General features: G+C 59.3%; 1 protein-coding gene across 1 annotated transcript in view; it reads right to left on the bottom strand.

Annotated features, from left to right (window-relative positions):
• Positions 1–22,305, bottom strand: part of MACF1 (microtubule actin crosslinking factor 1) — a 147,035-nt gene that overhangs the window by 92,117 nt on the left and 32,613 nt on the right. The window contains 17 exon segments of the mRNA XM_030038275.1: positions 155–259; positions 884–1,045; positions 1,193–1,270; positions 1,543–1,671; positions 2,119–2,395; positions 2,535–2,689; positions 3,466–3,559; positions 3,675–3,802; positions 4,060–4,155; positions 4,261–4,380; positions 4,844–4,950; positions 5,043–5,155; positions 6,396–6,562; positions 12,985–13,077; positions 14,897–14,974; positions 17,539–17,628; positions 18,829–18,890. Coding sequence (XP_029894135.1) covers positions 155–259; positions 884–1,045; positions 1,193–1,270; positions 1,543–1,671; positions 2,119–2,395; positions 2,535–2,689; positions 3,466–3,559; positions 3,675–3,802; positions 4,060–4,155; positions 4,261–4,380; positions 4,844–4,950; positions 5,043–5,155; positions 6,396–6,562; positions 12,985–13,077; positions 14,897–14,974; positions 17,539–17,628; positions 18,829–18,890 — 2,054 coding nt within the window.

The following is a 22,305-nucleotide window of genomic DNA, read 5'->3' as shown; positions in this document are numbered from 1 at the left end:
CTATCACTGCACTGATGTTCTTCTGCCACCATAAAACACTATCAGCCCTGGCTGCCCATAAAGGCACCATGGGGTGGGACAGCAAGTTTCCCAATCCCAGGAGAGAAGATTTGCTGCCAGCCGATTCTCGGGGCTCCTCACCCAGCCTGCTCACCTCTACGGTTTGCTTGGCTGGGTGGTTCTCCAGGGACAGCAGCTCGGCTGTGTCTTGGAGGGAGCGGAAGATGTCCTGCTTCTCTTCCAGCTCTGTCGTCAGCTCCTGCATGAAGAACACAAGCAAAGTCCAAATCTCGGCTATGGGGAGCAGCCTCACTCGGAGCACGTGTCCAACTAATACAACATGCAGTATGGGAGCGCTGCACAAAATACCAGCAGATCTCAGAGAAACCAGCATGGCTTATGGGAAGCACCACAGCCAGCTCCCACCAGGATGCCTCCTGTGCACCAAACACACAGGGCAGATGTAACACAGATACTGGAAACCTGCCCGGTCACCTCTTCAGTTCCAGACAGTGTGATTGTGGAAAGACAGCAATTTATTTATACTGCTTTAAAGAGGAATCAATTTTCCTCTTTAGCTCAGACTTTTTTTTTTTCCCCTGCTAGTTAAAGATGCTTTTAGTTCCAAATAGTGCCAAAAAGACATCTTTTGATGCTTTTTCAATGGAAACTCAATTGAACACTTTTTTGCACTTTCTGCTCTAGGGAGAGCTCTTTCATCAGCTGCACTCATGAGCTACAAGCTCAGTGACTTGGGAAGGAGCATGAAACCTCCAGGGACTTCAGGTGTGTTGGTAGCAGAAGGTCCCACATCAGATCAAAAGCAGCAGCAGCACAACCAAGAGAGCACCCATCCCACCAGCCCTGCCCCGGGGTCACTCACCAAGAAGTAGTTTTTCTTGGCTGCAATGTTAGGGTTATTGTCACTCCAGTCGTAGGCCAGTTCCTCCTCCTCCTTCTCGTTCAGCCAAATCAGCTCAGCAGTGGCCCGAGACACAAACCCATGCAAGCTCTGGAGGTGTCTTAGTCGGAAGGTCGAGGTTTCCTGGACACAAGGAAGCGTGATTCCTCTTCCCTGCTCTGAAGGCGACCAGTTTCTTCCCCCCTCCCCAGTGGCAGAGCAGGGATGCTCCGGAGCAGGGTGGCAGGGATGGACCCCGCGCTCCCCGGGCAGTGCTAGAAGCCCACTCACCATCAGCTTGCAGTACTGCGTCTCCAGCTTGCCAAGCGTCTCTGTGTAGCTAGCGCGGAAGTTCTGAGACATTTTACCCTGAAGGAGGAAAAATGCTCCTGTTACCTGACACAGGACAGCATCACTTGAAACTCCATCTCCAAATCTTTCTCCCCAGCTTTGTGTGAGCAAGAGGAGGGGCAGAGGATGCTTAGGGCAGCAGCCTCTTGCACCAGCCCAGCATCAATTCAGAAGCTCCGTCCTTAATAAACACCTCTGCCCCAGGCACCTTTACCCACAAGAGCCGATCCCGATGCCCTCGACTTCCCGCACACGTGCCATAAAGTGTCACCCAGCCCGTGCCGCCGTACCTCGTACATCCTGGCCTCCTTTACACTGGAGCCCAGGTCCTCCACGCTGCTGTGGACGTGCCGCTGGGTCTCCAGCTGGGTTTCCACGCTTGGCAGGTCTGTCCCCCACTCTGCCCGCTCCAGTCTCATCTGAAACAGGCCAAGAGGTCCAAGTCAGCACTCCTCATCTGCAGGAGCATATCTCAAAAGGACACGAGGGCAAGTAAACCTCCTAGGTCACTCAAGATGGAACAAACACCATGCCAGTCCTGGTAGAAGGTCCTAAGCCAGCTCTCCAACACTGAATTATTTCTGGGACAGCCTACACAAGCTTCACACCCACATAAGACCAAAGGACTGACTGCATCAGTACAGATTTGCTTCCAGCTTTGAAAGGATCTTCTGATCCCACTGATCAGCAGGATCACAAGAGAGAAAACCCAACTCAAGACAAAAGTGTCGGTGCTCTCCAGAAACTTTGAACCATCAAAGCAATTATTGACAGATAAAGGCAGGAAAAAGCCCAGGCCAGCTTCCTACCTTTCCACATCAGTGTGAGCGGAGGCAGGTAATTTGGCCCAGAGAACCAGCACTCACCTGCATTTCCTCCACCCAGGCCAGCAGCTCGTACACAAACCGGAGGCTGCCTTCATCTTCAGAAGAGGAGATGGCCACCAGCTCTGTCCTGGTCATGGGCTTCCGAAACCAGGAGGCAGAGGAGGTGTGCAGCCCTTTCGTCAGGGACTCGCCCTTCAAGTGCATCGTGCTCAGCATGGAAGAGGGCACCAGCTCCAGGGTGGAGAAGTGGCCTTTTCTGTACAGGTTAGTGCATTCCAGCCTCAGCGTCACCAGCTCGTCTTGCAGCCGCATGATCCTGGAGGAGCAAGCAAGGCGCGGGTGAGAAGATGCAGGCACTCTCCCTCCTTCCCCACAACAGGGTAGAGGAGCCCCATGCATCAGCCCCTGACCACGTTTCTCCATCCACAGACCATCTCGGACATGGCCCCTCTCACCTGAACACCAGCTCCTCCAGCTGGTAGTAATTCTCATCCCGAAGGATCTGCACATCCACCTGTAGCTGGCGGATGAGCCCTTCACACTCCTGCAGATACACGACCACGTCGGATTCGTACTGCACCGGCTGGCCTGACTCCAGGTGAGCAGCATCCTGCACCGAGAGAGAGGAGGCTGAGGGCTGGGTCCCCTCAGCCCAGGCACATAGAACACGATAGCAGCCCAGCATCAACTTTGAGACCAAAAAGACCCTTTGATCCACAAGCTTGACTTGAGCGGAAGAACACGAGTTCATCACTTACACCACACCCAGGACATCCCCTTTAGAAAAGCTCCTGCAGACGAACTGAAAGCTTCTAGTGATGGGCTCCCGTGGTTAGTCCCATGGACGGTCACTTAAACGTGCATCTCATTTCTTGCTTGGGTGTAACCATTTTTAGCTCCCAGCCCTTACATCTCTTTCTCCCAGAACAAGACACCTGTCTTCAGAAATCTACTCCCTACCCAGGTAGCTACAAGTCTGCAACTGAGTCTTTCTGCCAGTCTTTTAGACAAATAAAACAGATTTTTAGGGTTTTAAGCCTCATTATACAACAAGCTTTCCCAGAACTGCAGTTCTCCTCTAAGCCAGCACCTCTGCAGACGTCCAGCCTCACTAGCTGCATCCCCCAAGGCAGCCTGCTGCACAGCCAGGCTGTTCCCCTGCCCCCCTGTCCCCAAGGTCCTCGTGCCATAGATCACCAGGTATCCACCACCGCCCCTACGGCCCCTCTGAGATAGGCTCAATGTCAGAAGAGAAAGGAAAGCTGTCCAGGGGAACCCACCAACCCACGCAGAAGAGAGAGGAAGAGATGGACATAAAAGAAGAGGCAGGAAAACAAAATAAATAAATAAAAAATTAGCAGGAGGAAAATAACACCCCCCACTCACCGCTTGCAGCGTGTTCTTTGCGAGAGTGAGTTTTTCTTCACAGCTCAGAGCACCATTCTGGATTTTGTTAGCGATTTGTAGCAGCAATTCCAGCCTGCGATGACAGAGGGAAAGAGAATGAGAGAGGCAGGCTTTGGGATGTCCCTCCAGCCAGGGGAGCCGGGAACATCCCCGCAGGGGACTCTGCCTGCCACGGGCAGAGCACCGACCTCTCCACCGCTGGCCGCAGGAGCTTCTCGCGCTCCAGCATCTCTATGATGAGCTTGCCCCACTCCTCCTCCACGTCATTGGGGTGGTAGCCCTGGGGCAACTTGATGCGTCCGAATTCAATCCATACCTGAGGAAAACATCAAGAGAACGGCATTCCTTACCTCCTCCTCGAGCTGGCTAGAGAGAGACTACAGCAAGGAAAGTGGGGCTATAAGGCAACAGCTCTGCCTCTGCTCCTGCAGCGTGCCGCTTGCTACATCATTTACCCTGAGGGTTATTTCCACTTCTCTGTTCCAAAATAAACCCGAACTGAGCACACTTTAGTCTTGCTAAAAGCACAACACTCCCACCTACAAGCCTCTGGGTAGCCACGATGGTACTTACCTCTAACAGTTTGTAGAGCTCCTCTATCCTTCCTTTTTCCTGCTCTTTCGCTGGGATTTCAGTTTCTTTGAAGTGTATGTACTGGTTATAAAGTGCCTGGGATGAGAAAGGCTCATCAGAAACCACCCTGGGGAACGCCACCACCCAGCTCTCGGCACCGAGCACATGGGACACTGCGGAGGGACCTTGTCCAGGACCTACCTTTAGCTCTACAGGGTTCTGGGGGAAGGATTTATCTGACATGAGTATCGTGTGCTGCTTGATCCACGAGATGAGGGACTCCACGCGGCTCTGGTACTCCAGCCACCTCGAATCCACCTCCTGCAGGGCGAGAGCACCCTTGCAGAGCACTGCCGGCAGGCAGGTCTCCGCGGGGGAGAGGCAGAGCCCAGCCCTGCCGAGCAGAGCACGGAGGGAACCGAGGACACAGCTACGGGGCGGATCGTTCGCTTGTGCCTCCCTGCTGTGATGCCATCCCAGGTACAGGAAGAAGGAGGAGGAGGAGGAGGAGGAGGATCCTCCTTGCAAGCTGCTCCCTGGAAGCCAGTTCAGCTTTCCCATGAGCTCAAAACCCATGGCAGAACCTGCAGAGCCTGGAGAACGCCACGGCCCTACAGGCACACCGGCGGTTCACAGGGCAGACACGCTAATGGGGAAGTTCCTTCCTCCCCCCGAGTCTCTTCCACCCATCAGCCATCTGCTAGAGTGGACAGGGAACCTCCAAACCCTTCCCAGCTGCCTCCCAAATCTCTGTCCCAACCTCTCAGCCCGCAGTGATGCTTACAATAGCACTGATCCCTTCTCCTCCCTCGGGGACTTTGGGAAAGGCATCGTAGATTGAAGACACGTAAGTTATCACGGATTTCTCATCCGGAGAGGGGACGTCCACGTCTGGCAAGGGAGAAGCAGAAAGGCAATGAGGAACGGGAGCGGGCAGAGAGGTTGGCATCTCCCCGCACCAGCCGCTTCCCTCAGCCACCCACCTTCGGCATCCAGCAGCCGCGTGACCCCCAGCCGCTCGGCGATCTCGAAGGCCTGCTCCAGGTTCTCCCGGTTACTCTGGATCTGCACCCTCTCCATGTCCACCAGATCTGGCCTGCAAGACGTACACCAAAGTCGTGACATTGCCAAACAGCGCAAGGTGCCCAGGGGCAGAGCATCCCGGACGGGCACCGCAGCCCCAGGTGGTTCCCGAGGGCTCATCTGAGCTCCTGTCCCAGGCTGGTGGCTCTCTGAGGGGACCCGGGCTGCAGCACCTCCCCACCTCATCCCTTTTGGGAAGGGGATGTTCAGGCTGTCAAGCAAAACCTCTTATGCTGCTCTGGGACCTGCCCTTTCCAGCACCCGCTCTGTACGCAGCGTGCCGGGCTGGGACTGCAAGCCCTCCCTGGGAAGAGGTGCAATGAAACAGCCCCAAAGCGGGGTGTTTACACCTCTCCGGAGGATGCGGGCAGAGCCTTTTGTCCGCAGCAGAGCAGAGGGGAAGCAGCAGGCATGGGTGCTGCCAGCCCTGTGCTGGGAACAGACCGCCACCGGCAAACTGCAGAGCACAAACGAACCGCAAACGAGCGCAGCGGAGCCAGGAAAATCCCAGTCTCTGTGGACCACGAGTCTGCTGCCCACCGCGCACCCCATCTCCTGCCCGCTCCTGCCCGCAGCAGCCTTGCAAGTCCTTCCCAGCTAAACCCTGACCGCTCCTCCCGGCCACGAGCGAGCACAGAGCAGCGCAGGAGGGCAGTGCTATTTCCAGCTACCGGGAGATGCTTTCTCACAGGGCCTTTGCTATTCTCCTGCGGTCTCTCAAGGCCATGCCAAGTCCCCTTGACCAAGCAGCCAGGGCAGAAGCCGGTCCTGCTGGCCCCAGCCCTGACTCACTGCCTACACTGAGCAGGCGGAAGGTGTGTGGGGCTGTGCTGTCTCTCAAGGAACTGGGAGAGGTTTAATTGCTGCTCTGGAGAGCTCAGAGATCCTTGGATGAAAGCGCGGATGAAAGTGCTGCTATTCACAGAGAGCAGAAAGGGCAGCGCTAACACATAAAATGCTGCAGCACTCCCGGTTTAAAAGCTTTTCTTTTTTGCCTCTCTCCCCAACCTCATTCAAGATGTTTTTCCTTGCAACACGATCTATTTGTTGCTCTTTCCAAGCATCCACCCCCCAGCTACCTAGCAGAAGAGATGATTTCCAGGTAAAAGTGACATTGCTCCCTGCGAGCCTCACCTACATCTCCAAGCACTCCGGACCATCACCAACCGCAGCGGTGGGCAGGGACCCCCAGGAGGTCCCCACAGCCCTTCCTCCCACCCAGACAATGCTCTCCGCCGCACCTTCCTGCCTACCTGTATCTGTGGATGAGCGCGTTGAACATCTTCCCATCGCTCCAGCATGACGAGAAGTTGGTGCACTTCACCCCGATGTAACCCGCCGTCACCTTCTGTGTCCACAGAAGCAGCTTCTCCTTGGCCGACATATCCCCTGACTCCCCGCTGATGTAGATGTCGGAGATCTGTAAAGAAGCGGCACAGCCACGGGGTGATGCGGGAGGAGGAATGACCGCCAGGCACGTCCAGTTTCTACGAACTTGCCCGAGAGACCCCACAGCCAACGGACATGGGAATAGACCACTGGACCTGCAGGACAGCACCGGGGTGCCGAGGGGTGGCACGGTTTGGGCAGACCGGAGATCCGGGCAGGCGAGGGAGGCACAGCCATTTGGCAACCCCATTTCACAGGGGCACGAGGCATTGCTTGGTCAACGCGGGCAGCCCAGCCCGGCCCTGCCGGCACAGGAGCCGCCACCGCCGGACCCTGGCTCCCTACCACCGCCGAGCTCCCCGGAGCCGCTCCTCCGCCCAGGCTCTGCTCTCCGGAGCGGCTGCTGCCATACGTGCTCCGAACACACCGGAGATCAGTTACACCGGCACCGTCCCCCCCAGCCAGGGCTCGGGGCACACCTCGCCGGGAACGCAATGCCCTGGCAGGTCTCTTCTCAGCCCAAAACACGCCGTGCCAACAGCAATACTTGCGGGCCCTCCTTTACAAACCCGCTCCGCGGACTGCTCCTGCCCAGCACCCACCGCGAGGAGCCCCAGCACCCTCGGACACCCAGGGCCATGCAGGAACGGTCGGCCCCATCCAGCAGCACCCGTGGCTGGGCGGCGAGGGAGAGCCCTTGGGGGACGCCATCCCTCGCAGGGGGCTACTGGCATGGCAGGGGATGCTCCCCCTCGAGCATCACGCTGTAAAAAAATACCAACTTAAGAAGCTGGAAATAGCGCTTGGAGGTGCTGTTTGAGAGGACGCATGGGGCAAAGGTCTCTCCCCGAGCTCCAGCCAGCAGAGCCGCTTGGAGCAGGGCCACCGGCTCCATCCCGAGAGAAAGAGAAGGATGGGGAGGAGGGAAGGATGGGGAGGAGGCTGTCGCATCCCCCCTCTGCCTTGCCGTGCCTGGAAAGGCAGGTACCAGGGGTGCCGTGACCCACTTCCCCAACAAAAGAGACCGACAGTCACAGACTCATCTTAGACAGACGCACAGGACTGGCTGCGAATCCCAGACTTGCACGTGACAAAACGCACGTGTCTCCGCATGCCAGCATATTTCTGATTGGCACAGCTTCCTCCTCACCCATCCCCCCCCCCCCCAGCTCCCCAATTAGTACAATTACCTCCCCTTAATTAAGGGGCAGACAAAGGGGAGGATGCGAGCTGCTCGTATTTTCCGGGGCGCCTGTGGAAAGGCAACGCGGGCTGTTTGCTCGCTAGATTCCTCCTCCCGGCACTGCAGGGAGAAGGTGTGCCAGGACCCAGCCCTACCCACCGCCCCACCGAGCCCCCTCCATCCTGAAAACACCCAGTTGCTTTATTCCCCCCAAAACCACACCCGGTTGGGTGCTGGCATCGCACAGGTCCCAGCTGCCAGAGATCCCTGTGCAGGCAGGAGGCAGGGACCTGCAGGATTAGCCGCCTCTCCCACCGGCAAGGAGGACGCTGGATGCTGCCGAGGCACAGCACGGCGAGCGACGGTGTAATTGGTATGCTGCGGCTCACCTCCCTCTCCCGAGCCTGATACGCTCATCACACACAAAACTGCTCTTTGTCAGCCGCTGCCACACCGCCGGCGCTGCCTTTAACTCCTCCAGCCCCGGGGCCCGGTTTCCTTAGGGATGCTGGGACCCGGCGGCAGAGCCAGGATGGATAGGGCGATGCACGGGGTGAGCAGCGGGATGGGACCCTCCACGCCTGCAGGGAAGGACCCACAAACCACCACCTGCCCAGCACCCCCTTACTGATTACCTGGCAGCTCTTAATTAAGAGCGGAATGATACCTTCTGTGAACCCACCCACAGGCTGTGCCCCACCTGGGCTCTCCAGCACCGCTGCCCATCGGGGAGCTCCTTGTGGCACCCAGCTCAGACAAATCCTTTATTTTTAATAATTCACACAGAACTGGGGTTCTCCAACCGTTGGGCCTTTCCCCAAGGGCATGCTTGCAGGAGACCCTCCTAGAGATGCGCTTACGGAGGTGCAGGATGCGGCACCAGCTCCACCCTCCTTTCTTCGCATGTCTGTGTCAGGACAAAGATTTAGGGAGGCACCAGTGAGAAGAGAGAGTGAAAACTCACGGGACCCGGGGCCAGCCCCTTCCAAACCTTTCCGACATCAGCCTCGCACATCAAGCAACCGGTGTCAGGACGCTGAAGGCTGGATGGTGGCTGCGACACTGGTCCCAACCTGGCAAAAGTATTGGGGGCCACAGCCCCTCTCCTGCCCCTCCAACCACACGCTTGTCCTGAGGCGTGCAGAGCTCGGCCAAACGCAAGAGCACCTTCAGCCCGCCCTGTCACCCCCGAAGAGCGACCTCCAAACAGCAACAACGGGCTCCAAAACACAGCATCATCCCCTCCTCTTCCTCTCGGAGCCCCCTCGGAGCAGGCAGAGCTCCCGCACCTCCACGTTCACCCGCCGCCGCCCGCCTGAGAGCTGAGCGCGGGCAGCAGGGAGGGGACACCCCAAAACTCGCACCCGACCCAGCAGCCCCGAGGGCACGAGTGCCACCGACAACAGCAAGCGCGCTGCCAGCGGCGAACGCAACGGCGGCGAACGCAACGGCACCGAGAGCCGGTGTGACCGCCGGCCGCACCCGCCGGCTCCGGTGGGAGCTGCTCTCTGGCTGCCTGTGCCAGGAGCGAGGGGCAGGACGGGTCGGTCCCCCGGGGACGCTTTCCCGGTGGAGATGCTCAGAGGGGAAAAGGCTTCGGGAGCTTTCTGCGCCAGAGCCCTCCCACCCACGCTCAGCACGAGGTTGCACCTCACCGAGGTGACCGTCCCCGGGGGCCACCAGGATCTGGGGTCCACTGAACCAGGTCCCCCCCACCCCGCTCCGAAAAGGGGGCGAGAGTACACGCAGACACTGACCATTCCTCCGGCTTTCCCTGAGCTCCCCCTCCAAGCCCGGCCCTCCGCAGCGAGCCTGCGGCCACCTTCAGAGGGAGACGCCGTGGTCCCACCGGCTCCAGCGCCCTTGGCCGGCTGGCGCGCCGGGTCGCTGCCGTACCCCGAGGAGCTCCGGGCCACCCCGCCGCTGCGCCCGCTGAAGGAGGACAGGCTGCGGGAGGCCGGCAGTCCATGCCCGTCTCCCTCCCCGGCCCGAAACAACGGCAACCCTGAGGTTCTCCCCACGCTGGGGTTTTCTAGCTGATCCACCATGGGGGACGGCGTAGACAGCTCCGAAACGGTGCCTGGCTCTGCTGCGGAGGAGCAGGTCCACGCGGCGCCGGAGACGGGATTGCGGCTGCCTCCTTTCCCCCAGGCATCCAGGGCACTGCCGGTCCCCGACTCCCGGCTCTTCGCTGGCTCCTCGCCGGACACCGTGCTCGCCGGGGACAGGAGTCCGTCAACGCGGCCATCGATCCCCCCGCGCAGGGGCAGCAGCACGGCCCGGCGGCTGCCCGCACCGCTCCTCTGCAGCTCGACCAGCCGGCTCACTGCCTTCTCGCAGTCCTTCTCGGCCGGGTTCTCCAGCAACCGGGCGATGACGGTGGTGCCTTCCTCCGGGGAAGCCCCCGCTGCACCCGGCCGTGGCGGCTCCAGCACCAGGCGAGCTTTCTGCACCTCCCCCTGAAACCGCTCCTTCACCTGCACGATGAGCCCGGGGTGTAGGGCCGCCGGGTTGGGGTCCCCGCCGTGGTGCCAGGTCCCGGCGGGCTCCTCTCCTCCCTCCTGCCGGGGGGCTGCCTTTGACTTCGTCGCCTCCTCATCCTCAGCCACCTCCAGGGCCGGGGGCTCCTCCTGCGGGGCTGCCTCCGGCATCGCTCTCCTCTTCCCCCTCCGCCTCCGTTTAAAGCGGACCCTTTTCTTGGGAGACAGGGGTGGCTTTCCCACAGCTTTTTCCTTCGGCTCTTTAACGCAGCCCAGAGAATTCCCCATCTCCTCCTCCTCCTCCTCCTCAGTGCCGGCAGTAACGCAGCTAAGCGAGTCGCCGGCTCCCGAATAAATCCCAAGCCGGGCTTCATCGGATCAAACGCACGCCGTACACCGTGCCACGGACTGCCCCTTGCCGCCGCTCCCTCCCGCCAGCCCTGCCGCCGCCGCCGCCGCTCCAGACAGCCATCTTACAGCCTGGGCGCTGTGAGAAGACAAATTCAAAGCATCTCACTGCAGTTCAGAAATCACTTGACCTAAAAGCAGAGGGAGCAGGGATTGGCTGCGGCGTCCTTCTCTCCAAATATGAGGTAATTGGAGCACGGCCCTCGCCAACACAAACAGGGAGCAGGAATCAGGCAGCGGAGCGGGGAGGGGGGTGGGAGAGGGTGGGGAAGAGGGGGATAAAAAACACAAAACCCAGGGAAGGTTGGCAAAGGTAGCATAAAGGAAGGGGTGGGAGAGAAATGGGGGAAAAAAAAAAAGCAGGGAGGAGTCAGAGCGGCTCTGCATGCACGCCAACGGAGACGCGGACACGCTGCGCCGGCTCCCACAGGGGTGTTTCTCTCCAATTCGGGAGGTTTACTCCTTAATTTTTAATGCCGAGAGCCCCAAGAGACCAGCTCACGTGCCCGCCCTCCTGCTAGGGTCACCCAGCTCGGGGCACGGCGGGGCAGCCCAAGGTACCCTGGGGACCCGGCATCGCTTCGGGGAGCCGCAGTTGTGGGGTCCCAACAGGCTATGGCAGCTCCGATGCTCCCCATCCCGGTCGGCCCCACGTCCTGCCTCCCTCCTGCCCCGAATGCCACCAAGGGCGGGGGTTCGAGGAGCACGCAGCATCCCAACTCTGCTTGCCAGCTCAGAGGGACCAGAGCAGGGAAACACACCCCGAAAGCAGGGGTGAGACAGAAAATGGGGAGCGGGGGGCATAAAGATGGGGGGACTGAACTCAGCCCCAGCAAGCAGAGCTGGAAAGGGAGAAACACTCAACGAGGAGCAACCCAGGAGATGACTAAGGGACCCGGTGACCCCAAGAGCTCCCAGGGCACAGGGAGCAGCCCCCGTGGCTTCATCACTCCAGCTCCCTGCAGAGCTGGCAGTGCCTGGGCTCCGCACCGGCACCAGCCCACCCCAAACCTCTCCCCGGGGCTTTCCCAGCCGCCTGCCTCCAGGCAGCGGCACTGGGACACAGGAGATTAAGAGGTTCACAATGGAGCTACAACCCCAGAAAAAATCCCGTTAGCGCAGGCAGGGAGAGGACATGCAGGCTCGCCGGCACCAGCCCAGCTCCCCTGGGGGTCCCTTGTCACCCACACTGTCCCCCCCCCAGCAGGATGGCAGCGTCCCCTCCCAGCTGGGCACGGAGGGGACCCAGGACCCCCTGATCTCCCCTCCTTGGTCTCCTGCAGCAGAGGATGCACCAGGGCAGGGCGACCCGGAGGACAACGGGGACAGGATGCCACCAGCCAGGGCCTCACCGGAGATGACGGTGACTCATCAGCATCCAGACCCTGCTCGACCCCGGCTGCTTCCCAAGGCGAAAACACAAGGCAGAGCGCCTCGTCAGCAAGCAGCCTTCCACCCTATTTATCCCCACGGTCCTCCTCAAAAGCCTCTCCCCAGGGCGCTGCCCACTCATCCTCCAAAAATGAAAATCTTCCTTACGAGGTCTCAAAGCCAGCGCCAGTCTCGTCTGGAAGATGCCAGCGGGGATACGGCAGGGAGCCGGGATATGGCAGGGAGCCGGGATATGGCAGGGAGCCGGGATATGGCAGCTCCCACAGGCTCGGTCCCACAGCAGAGACGGCCCCAGAGCTAATGCCACATCGCTAACGAGCTGCTGACAGTAGCACTGCTCAGCAAGCCCCACATGCCAACTGCACTGGTGGCATTAAGGACCACGCGTCGTCCCCCAGAGGGCATCAAAGCTACAATTGGATAATTTGAGGCTATTAAAGATCCGAGACCCTGTTTTGCAAGAACATCTATAGCACACGATTGCTGGAGACGGTCCTAAGTGCGTTCCCCAGCACGCCAGCTGGGTCAGAGAGCTTCTCCCATCACTGTCCTGAACCACTGTCACGCAGCTGACATTTTCCATCCCAACAAAAGATCCCGTGGCTGCACCGACCACCCAAAGGGCTGGGAGCGCCTCAGGATAACAGCCCCGTGTGGGTGGGAGCTCAGCCTGTCCCCCCTCGGCCCCCTCCGAATTTGTTCTTCTCCTCCAAAGACTTCAGCTGAGCAAACAGCTACCGCCAACAACACTGGTGCCAACCGGGAGGCCACCGCACACAACCCATCATTAATGATTTCATTATGTAAACGATGAGAAAAGGGTGTTGCTATTCTCCGACACCGGTCTCCATGACACTGCAACGCGTGTTGATCCTCCGGACCGATCCGCGTGCCAGCATCGCCATGAAACATGCGGAGAGACGGATGCCAGCGCCCCAAGGAGACAACGCGCTCCCGCCGTCCGCCCCGCATCCTTCAGCAAGGACCTACCTGGAAGTGGAGGATGATCGTCCATATGAGCCCCAGGGTGAGCTTGGGGTTGCCGTCTGTAATGTCATCGTTGCGAATGTTCACCAGTTTCACCTGAAAGAGAAGCAACGGGGTCAAAATTCCCCATCGGCCTCACCCACAGAGAGCAGGGGGACATGTCCCCCGACCATGCTGTCCCCAGGGCCATCCCAAGCACTCCGGCGAGGAGCGGACACGCAACACCTAGCGTTTCCCAAAAGAGGCAGTGAGGCCACCCCGTGCCCCAGCTCGGGAAGGCGGGGAAGGACAGATTTTTGACATCTCTAGCACTCTCCATCTAGAAGTGCTTTCCCAGCACTTAATGGCTTTATTTCAGCTCACACGGAGAAGCGCCTCGTCCCCGAAGCCCCGAGCACTAGTGCATAATTTAATAGCTACAGACCACAGAGCATGGTTAAAAAAGGATGGCCGAGCTCTGTTAACTCCCTCCTGGGTTCAGAACCAAGCTGCTCATCAATCAGCCCTAACAAAGGCAAAAACGCCGGCATTGTCCTCGCTGAGGGTCCTTCCCCAGCACCCACCGAAAGCCCCTGTCCTGGCAGACTCCGGCCCCACGCAGTCCCAGAGCTGCTCCCTCCCAGCTGCTTTGCTCTAAGGGTGGTTTAAATGCATGTGCAGTCCCCGAACCGTGCGGAGATGCCTGCAGCACCAGCCTCGGCGCTTCCAGCAGATCCAAACCGGAGCGGTACTGCCTGGCTGCTGCTCCTGCTCTCCTTGCAGCTGCCTTCCCGGGAGCTGCCATGGGTTTTGGGCTCTTCTCCCCCAGCGGGGTCTCCAGGGGAGACTCCCCGCTCCCCAACACTCAACGGGACCCCACGATCAGTCTCTAGCAGGAGCGTCTGGGGTAAGACATCCCAGCAAAGCCGCTGCCACCAGGCCATTACACTTCAAAGGAAAAAGCTGTTTCATCCAAGTAGAGAAACAAGCTCCCAAGAGCCCCTGGCAAAATGTCTCTATCAAGGGGCTGGGGAGGAGGAGGAGGGAGGGGCTGGAAGCAGCTCACCCTCCCTGGAGTGGGGCACGTGCTTAAATTTATTCAGTGCCCTCAGGCCAGCAGAGAGAGAGAAAAGTCTCTGCTTCAGCATGAACTGGTACAATTTATCATCATCTCGGCATATCTAGGGAGCATCACGGTGGGGAGACCTGACCCAACAGGCGGAACAGGACACCCGGCCCCAGGGCTGCAGGGGTTTCAGAGCCAACAAGTCTCGGGATGCATCCCACTGTTCCGGGCGGGATCTGCCCAGGGGTGCGGAGGATGCCTGGTCTCTGCCAGCTGCACAGGCACTGCCAGGCCAGCACCTCCCAAAAGCCCGGCGGAGGGAACCTGCCCTCTGAAAGCCGAAGGGCGACGCTGCCCAGGGGCGGCACGGGGAGGACGATATACCCGTGCTACCATCCAGAGGGGTGATGCTGCACAAAGAGGCATCCGGCTGTGCCAGCGCCGAGGCCGTGGCTGCGTGGGGCTGGGCAGAATCCAGCTCCCACATCTCCCCCAAAGCTGGCGGGAAGGTACAGATGTGCCACAGCCATCCATCCCCACTGCCGGGATCTGCCGCCAGGGAGCCCCCGGTGAGGCTTTCGGGGCGCAGAAGTGACCGTCTGTGACGTTTGCAAACCCCTTCCTAGAACTGGAGTCTGGTCCCGCGTTTTGATACTAGTTTTTGCGCCACATGGGTGGTTCTGAAAGCGCACAACGCCTACAGGGGAAAGTCCCCTGACAGCCATCCTTAACCAGCACCGGCACTGCGGGGATGGGCACACCCCAGCACAGGCTGACACTGCTTCTCGACACCCTTCCCGAGCCCCGGCCAGGAGAAAGAACCGCAAATCACCCAGCTCTGCTTCCGGATGAGCCTAAATTAGCCCTTACCTGTCGCTGCTTCAGGAAATCCAGGGCTATCTGCACGTTCTGCAGCCGGTGGAAACGCATCCGCCCCTTCTCACGCGGCTGCAAGAGAGAGACGACAGTTTCGGGTCAGGCTCGTGGGGCCGGGACGGCAGCACCCCGCATGCACAGCCTCCCCCCGCATGCCCCCGAGAGCCGCCTGCGGCAGCCCCCCGCACTCAGCGTGCTGGTATGAGCCCCCGTGCACTCCACACACCCTGCTCTATCTTCTTGCTCTGGAGGCAAACAAAGTCATTGCTACGCACGATCCTGCTGAAAGAGGGCAAAAAGGCCACGGTGGGGCACGGAGGTGGGAAGACCCTGAGAACTCGACCTCCTCTGAGACCCCCGAGGGTCTGCGTCCAGGCTCTGAGCCCATCACTGCGTGGCTGCCGGCAGCAGGCAGGACCAGCTCAGCCTCCGAGATCCCAGGCAGGGACCGGCCGCGGGTCCCCACTGATGGCAGAGAAACCCCGACCTCAGCATCAGCCCCTGCAGACCCGGCTCGGCTCCTCCCGCACGCGGGCAGGGGCTGCTGCTCCGGGTATCGTCTCTGAACCCTTGGGGAGGGAAGAAATGAGATGCCCTGGGCTGTGCTCATCGCCGCTGCTGCAGGCAAGGGATTTTTCCGAGGTACCCGGCGGCTGAGCTGCGGCCAGGAGAAGGATGTGGGATGCTGGGTCTGCTTTGAATCGGCAGGAGCGGGAGGATCGATGCCCAAATCCTGATCTCAGCCTCAATACGAGGTGTCACCAGGATGCTCTGAACTGCCAGGACACCCCAAGTCCTCTGGGTCACCCTCCTTCCCCAGCCTGAAGGCGAAGAGCTGTCCCTGCAAGGGGAACATCTCCAGGGCTGCAGGGGACCGGAGCCCAGTGGGAAGATGCTACAGCCCCAGCTCCTTCTGCGCTGCTCCAGGTGGGAAGTGACACTGCGCACAAGAGCGAGGGGACTGGAAAACACACCTTCTCTTACACCTGAGCAAGGTTTTGGGGTCTGGCCCCTCCAGGGTAACCCTCGGCTGGGGCCGGGCTGTGCTCGCTCCCACCTCCGCTCACATGCACGGGGTTGCTGCTCGCGTCCCGGACCCCAGGGTGGCACCAGCCCCCCCGAGAAGGTGCCTGTGCCCGGAGCCTGTCCATGCAGTGCGAGGTGAGCAGCCGTCACAGCGGCCCCCCCGAGGGTCGAGCAAGTGGGGACCCGGCTGGGAGCAGCGTGCAGGACCCCGTCCCTGTCCCCTCCCGCCCCGTGGGGGGGACACATGCTGTCACACCAGGTGGGTGGCGTGCCCTGACTGCAGGCCGACACTGCAATGCACGCGCAGATAATCCAGTTAACGTGAACGCAGCCCGGTAACGAGGACGGCGGCATCGAGTGCCTCTCCGCTCTTACAGCTTCCCCTCCGCAGACCCTCGCTCGGGGTGACCACCCTGGGCAAGTTGGGTGGGTTTTATCAAAAACCCCAGCTGAAACCAAAGAGAGGGGAAGGTCGGAGCCCCCAGCGATGCTGGGCTGCACTGGACTATCTGACGGCACTCCAGTGTCCGCCAGGGATACGCTGCGGCCGGGGCAGACTCAACCTACTTCTTCATCATCATCATCTTCCTCCTCACGCTCTTCACTGCTTGCACGGCACCAGGCCGGCGCTCTCACCAGGCGAAGGCTCCTCTGAGCTGGCGGCTCTATTTGCTAACGAGGACGGGAGGGACAGCGGCAATGGGAGGGTGACACAACAGGGAGACAGAATGGAAACCAAAATGCAACACCCAGGTAAAAGGGAAAACAAAAGAGCAGGGATGAAGGCAGCTGGATCTCCGGCACACCCTGGGCTCGAGCACAGAAATTTCCCCTTCGGCTCTGAGAGCCGAAGCAAAGAGAAGGAAGCTGTCTGGATCACAAGTAGCTCGATCCAATTTTTCAGCCCCCACAAAAACTGATTTGGCATCTCTGGAGGGTAACAGAGGGAGTTAGGAGATCTTTGCCCAGATCCTATTTTAGGGGAAAACTAAAATAATTCCTGCTGTGCTACCCTGTTGCAGCAATCGGGATCTTCCCAGAGCTGAGTGAATGTGTCAGTCTGAGAAGGAGGAGGAGGAGGAGCAGGAAGGACGGGGACTCTACGATGCTCAAGATGCAGGAAAAGGTTTGCACGCCACCGACTGCTAGATATCCAGCTCATGTAGGAGCTGAGCACGGGGCAGGAGTGTCAAATCTGAGCTAAACTGCTGGGCACGCTGTCACAGAAACAGTTTTAGTCTAAGCCACTATTATCCGTTATTTTAAATATGGAGCCAAATGTAGAAGATGAAGGTGTGTAAGCCTTCACAAAAAGAGGGCTCCACTCAGGGCACCATAAGCCAGCGGCTTTAATCACATGTTTTGGTGGTATCCAAGAGACCAGCCTGGGCAACACGGGTTTGAGTGAAAATAAATAAAATAATAATACTAACAACAACAAATGATAATAGTAATAATAATAAAAGAAACAACGACAGACATTTGAAAACAAAACTGTGGCATAAGAAATGACAGCTGATGGCTGGGTGCGGCAGGGAGCGGGGGGGAGGACGGAGGGGGGAATCGGGGTGGGGGAGCAGCAGCATCGCGACCCAGCCCTGGGGACTTACCAGCTTCACTCCTGACAGCACCTCCAGGAGGGAGATGAGGTTGTGGCCATCTCGCAAGTCTTCGTAGAGGTCATTGATGTGCTTGCGCACCTGCAGAGAGCCGGGGAGGAAAAGCCATCAGATTCGCTCGCCCCCCTGCGCTCTCCCGCTGTTTGCAAGAGCGCAGCAGGAAGGCAGTGGCATCTGCAAGCAGACGTCTCCCTCCAAGCCGCGTCCATTTAAAATGTTTATTCCAGAATTATCACTAAGGAAAGCAGCTTTCCATTTCCCAAATGACCTGGCAGAAGCCGCTGCCAATTTTACGCACGAAATCAAACTATTAAACCATCCGTACTTGAGGCAATCCTGTACAATTGCATGCAGACCTCCGCAGAAAGGGTAGCTCAGTCCTGAAGCGGTGGTTTAATTGCTTACGCTGACTTACAGCGTCTCCCAAAACACGGCACCTAGCTTCCATCTGAGAGCACAGGACATTTCTACAGGGCAAGAGCTGGCTGACTGCATGCAGCCTCTGTACCTGCTCTTCCCCAGACACCCAGACCTTGTCCTGGGGTTTTACTCAGCTGGGAATCCCCAGATGGTTTCCCACAGCAGCCTCAAGCAGGTAGTCTCAAGATTTTTCTTTTTTCCCTCCTTTGTAAGATCTAGAAAGTAGCCAAAAGCTTGACACAGAAGTTTGCAAAGCTGGCAGGAAAACACAGCTGTAACGCCTAATGCCCAAATGACTTTTTATTCTTCTTTTTTTTTTTTTTTTTGCAAATGGAGAATTAGTTAAAAAACACCTGACATTAATCAAGAAAAGCAGGAGGCACCTTGTGGGGTGATGTTAATCCTGCTTAGCTACCTACAGCTGCAAGCATCTCCCTTTGCACACTTTGGGGCTCCTCTCCACAGAGGAGCATCCTTTGAAAGACAAAAAAGCCCCTTTGCCCTGGCAAGGGGGGTGTGAGGGGGGAGCAGCCCCACGCCAGGATCCCCTCCTTCGTCAGCGGGAGGATGCCCAAGCCTCGTGTTAAAGCAAGGACCCCGGTGCTCAGGAGGCAAACAGAATAAAAAGGGCTGCGTGGTGATGTTACAGTGCCCTCCAAAGGCACCGGCACATTTCCACTGCAACTGTCTCTGCTCTGAGTACAGACACGTATGAACACTCAAATCCAATGCGAAAACTCCCAGACAAAAAAAAAAAATTAAAAAAAAAATTTAAAAAGGCATTTATCTGCCAGCCCTGAGCCAGAACAGACAGACAGGCAGTCATTTAACTGGCTTTATAATAAAATACGTGACTCTTACCTTCATCAAGTGTTTATTGACCCATTTAGTGAAGGTTTTCTTTTGGACTCTGTCCCGTTCATCTGTCAAAAGAAGACAAAGGCAGCTCTCGGTCAGTGTTTCTCATGCAGAAACTCAAATGACTTTGAAATGAGGGGAACAGACAGAGGAATCGCCGCCGGTGCCAGGACCGCCGGACGGCTCCTGTGCCCGCGCAGGGGAACAGAGGCTGCTTATTCACGGGTTAGTGTGGGACGGGGCCATTCACGCGGCTCCGAGGTCTCGCTCGGGCAGAGAGGTAGGAGCATCCGCACAGCTACGACAAAATATACTGCTTTCTCGGGGGGAGAACAGTGTTATTCGAATAAAAGCAGCGTGGATGATTGGGATGGGTATAGCTGCAGCTGGCAGTGGCAACTGAACCCTACAAACGTGTCCCCCCCCCAGCCAGGACCCCCATGCCTCCTCATCCTCCCTGGAGGCAGTGCAGGGAGGGAGGTGGGGTTTGCCTAAGCCCCCCAGCTTTACAAGGGTGTCCCCCCACCCTGCCCGCTCCCGGAAGGCTTTAACGCATTATATAAACCCCACAGATGTCCCGTACCAGGCCTCTGCCGGGCACTAGCAGCGTGTACAATTAGCAGCTTATTCTGTCGCTGTATTTTTGGTTCATTGGATTGTCAGGATTTAATGTTTATTTCCGTCCCGCAGCTCAGCCGCGGGAGCCCTGGCCAGGCGCTGGGAGCTCCGAATGCCAGTGGGACAGGGTGATGATGCGGGTCCCATCCCCAGTGGGTCCCAGTTCCCGGGGAGCAGCAGGGGTGGCCGCCAGCCCCACAGGGTGACGGGACTGGAGGTTTTTGGCGATTCCAAGCAGCAACGTGGGATGGGGGAGCTGTCGGCAGGCTTTGTCCTGCCCGTTCTCGGTGCAAAAAATAATATCACGTGAAAAACAAAGGCAAGCAAGGCGTGAGATGCGGCCACACCGCTGGAGGGTCCCACGAGGTGCAGGAGGGTCCCGCTCAGCCCCCATTTCCCCACGCCTGAACAGCGAGGAAGGCTCAGGGCAACCTCGGCAGCCAGCCCTGCGCCAGACAGGATCGCCTGGTTTTAACAACATCATCTCGGAGGAAAGAGAGTGCCTCGGTACCAACTCACGGCACGCGACCCCAGACCCCCGAGCGCTGCCCCGTCCAGCTCAGAGGATCCCTGGGATAGAGTGGGAAAGACGAGCCCCGCCACCCCAAGCCATCCCTTTGACATCGTGGTCCACCAGGCAGAAGCACCCCTTGCTTTGGTTTTAAGCCAAAAATCAAGAAAAGGGAGAAAACCAGCATGTTTCAGCCTGGGCTCCCCAGCCACGCTGCGTGTCCTGCCCGGATGGCCCCACGTCCCCCCTTCTTGGGGTGGGGGATCACTGCGGGGGTCCCTGCACTGGCCGGGCAGCTATAGCCCCGGGGACCCTCAGGACCCCCCCCCCCCCCCATCTCAATCCACGCAGATTTGAAAGCACGATCTAACATCCATCCTACGGCTTCCCCCATCCGAAAGCACGGCGGTAAAACACGCGGCGCACCGCCGGCACGTCACCTCCCCTGCGTCCTGCTCCGTCCCCCAGCCAAGGCACGCAACCAGGTGCCAAAAACCATCCGCCGGTTGAACTACGGCCGCCCTCGCTCCCCACCCCGCCAGACTCTGGCCTCGGCACGTCCTCCCGAGACGACGCGGCCGAGTCACGGAGCTGCCGCCCGGTACCGCCGGCCGCCGCCTGCAATAGGAAGCCGCGTCACCCCCATGTGCTTTTAAGGACCTTTCCCGCACCCAACTCCCCCGAAGCCGCGACGCTGGATCCCTTCCCAACCCCGGCGTTAATTTGGGGTGGATAAAGCCCGAGCCGTCCCCCGGCTGCAGCGCGGCACCGGCGGGGAAGGAGAGGGCGGCGGGTACCAACCGATGCAGCACATCCGGCACACCAGGCAGGCGCTCAGCCGCCTCTTCTCCCCGGAGGGATGCCGCCTCTCCATCGCCCGAGCCCGCGATGGGGGAGCGCTGGGTCCCAGCAAAGCGGCGGCTGCCTCCCGGCTCCTGGGGAAGGGTCTTCTGGCGGTATCGCCCGGCTCGCCGACCTTGGCCCCAATGGGTGCCGGTGGGTGACTTCTCGGCCGCAGCTCCTCCCACCGCGCCACTTCCTTATACCCGCTGCCCCCGGCACGGGCACCAGCCGTTCCTCCTCCGGGACATCACCGCAAACCCCTCCGCGACACCGACGGCTGCTTCACCCGCCTTTCCCGCGCTCCTCACGCTTCTCCCGGCGCTCCCAGCCGAGGGTGCCGCCGGCGCGGCAGCTCTGCGCCAGCAAAATCCTCGCCGTCCCGATGGCCGGCAAAGCTGCTCAGAAAGCTGCCGGTGAAGAAGGGGAGAGCTGCTCCCTTCCGCAAGCGAGCATGAGTCGGTGAAGAGTGCGGCGGGGAGCGCGGGGCAGCTCCTGGCAGCAGCGAGCCGGCGGGCTGGGGGTGCGGACGCAGGTTCACCCCGCAGAGCTGGGCACTGCCCCGCTGGCAGGCTCTTGGCTTGTTTTTCCTCGTCTTGTTTTCCAGTTAATTGCACTGGGGACGGGAGGGACAATGCTGGGCTGTTCTCCCTGCTCCCGCCTGCTCGCCCGCAGCTTCTTCCCAAATCGTTTCCCGGGTCCGAAGTGCCGGAGCCAGGACCCTGCTGCAACCCCGCTCGGCACGCGGGGAGATAACACGGGGGCCTCCTTATCACCACCTCTCTTCCTTTTCTTCTAAATATAATCCCTCTGCAGACCTTCTGCCGGCAGGAGCCCTGCTGCTCCGGCCGGGAGGGCGAGAGGAGCCGGGCTGCTGCCGGGGGAAGATGGGAACACGTCCCCGAGCATCGGCAGGGAGCACGCGGGGACGGGGGCACGTCACCGAGTCCCACATGGAAAGTCTGCAGAAAGGCACCGGATCCGGGGGGGGTGCCCGCAGGCCAGCGGCTCCTTGGCATGCTCTCCCTCTTCCCATCTCCTGCAGAAATAAGGTTTTTTCCTCCTTTTTTTTTTGCCCCATCTCACCACGTTTGGGTGGCTCCTGGGCTCTAACCAGATTACACCTCCCCACCCTGCACCCGCGCTATCATCTGAGCTAATAATAATGCCCGGTTACTGCTTACTAACAATATTAAGGCATTGCAAGCTTATCTCTCCCTGGCTAATCTTTTCCAGAGTCACCCTGATAAGCAACTTGTTGCAACCCCCCCATGCTTGTCCTCTCCCCTGTTCTAGCAGGGGTGCAGTGGCCCCAGCCACTGAGAACCAGGGACAGCAAACAGAGGAGATGGCCCGGGGAAGCAGGCAGGCAGGGCACGGCCAGAGGGAAGGTTACAGTGCCTAGAGGAAATCTGCACCGCTCCGAAGACAAACCAGTGGCAGGCGAGGGCAGGAGAGGCCGACTGCGGAGCTTCGGGTCCTCTCGCACACAGGACACGGAACAAAGGCTG

The sequence above is a fragment of the Aquila chrysaetos genome, chromosome 16 (assembly GCF_900496995.4).
Source record: "Aquila chrysaetos chrysaetos chromosome 16, bAquChr1.4, whole genome shotgun sequence".
NCBI classification, from domain to species: domain Eukaryota; kingdom Metazoa; phylum Chordata; class Aves; order Accipitriformes; family Accipitridae; genus Aquila; species Aquila chrysaetos.
The sequence above is the reverse complement of the archived record's forward strand: the minus strand, read 5'-3'. Positions and strand labels throughout refer to the sequence as shown.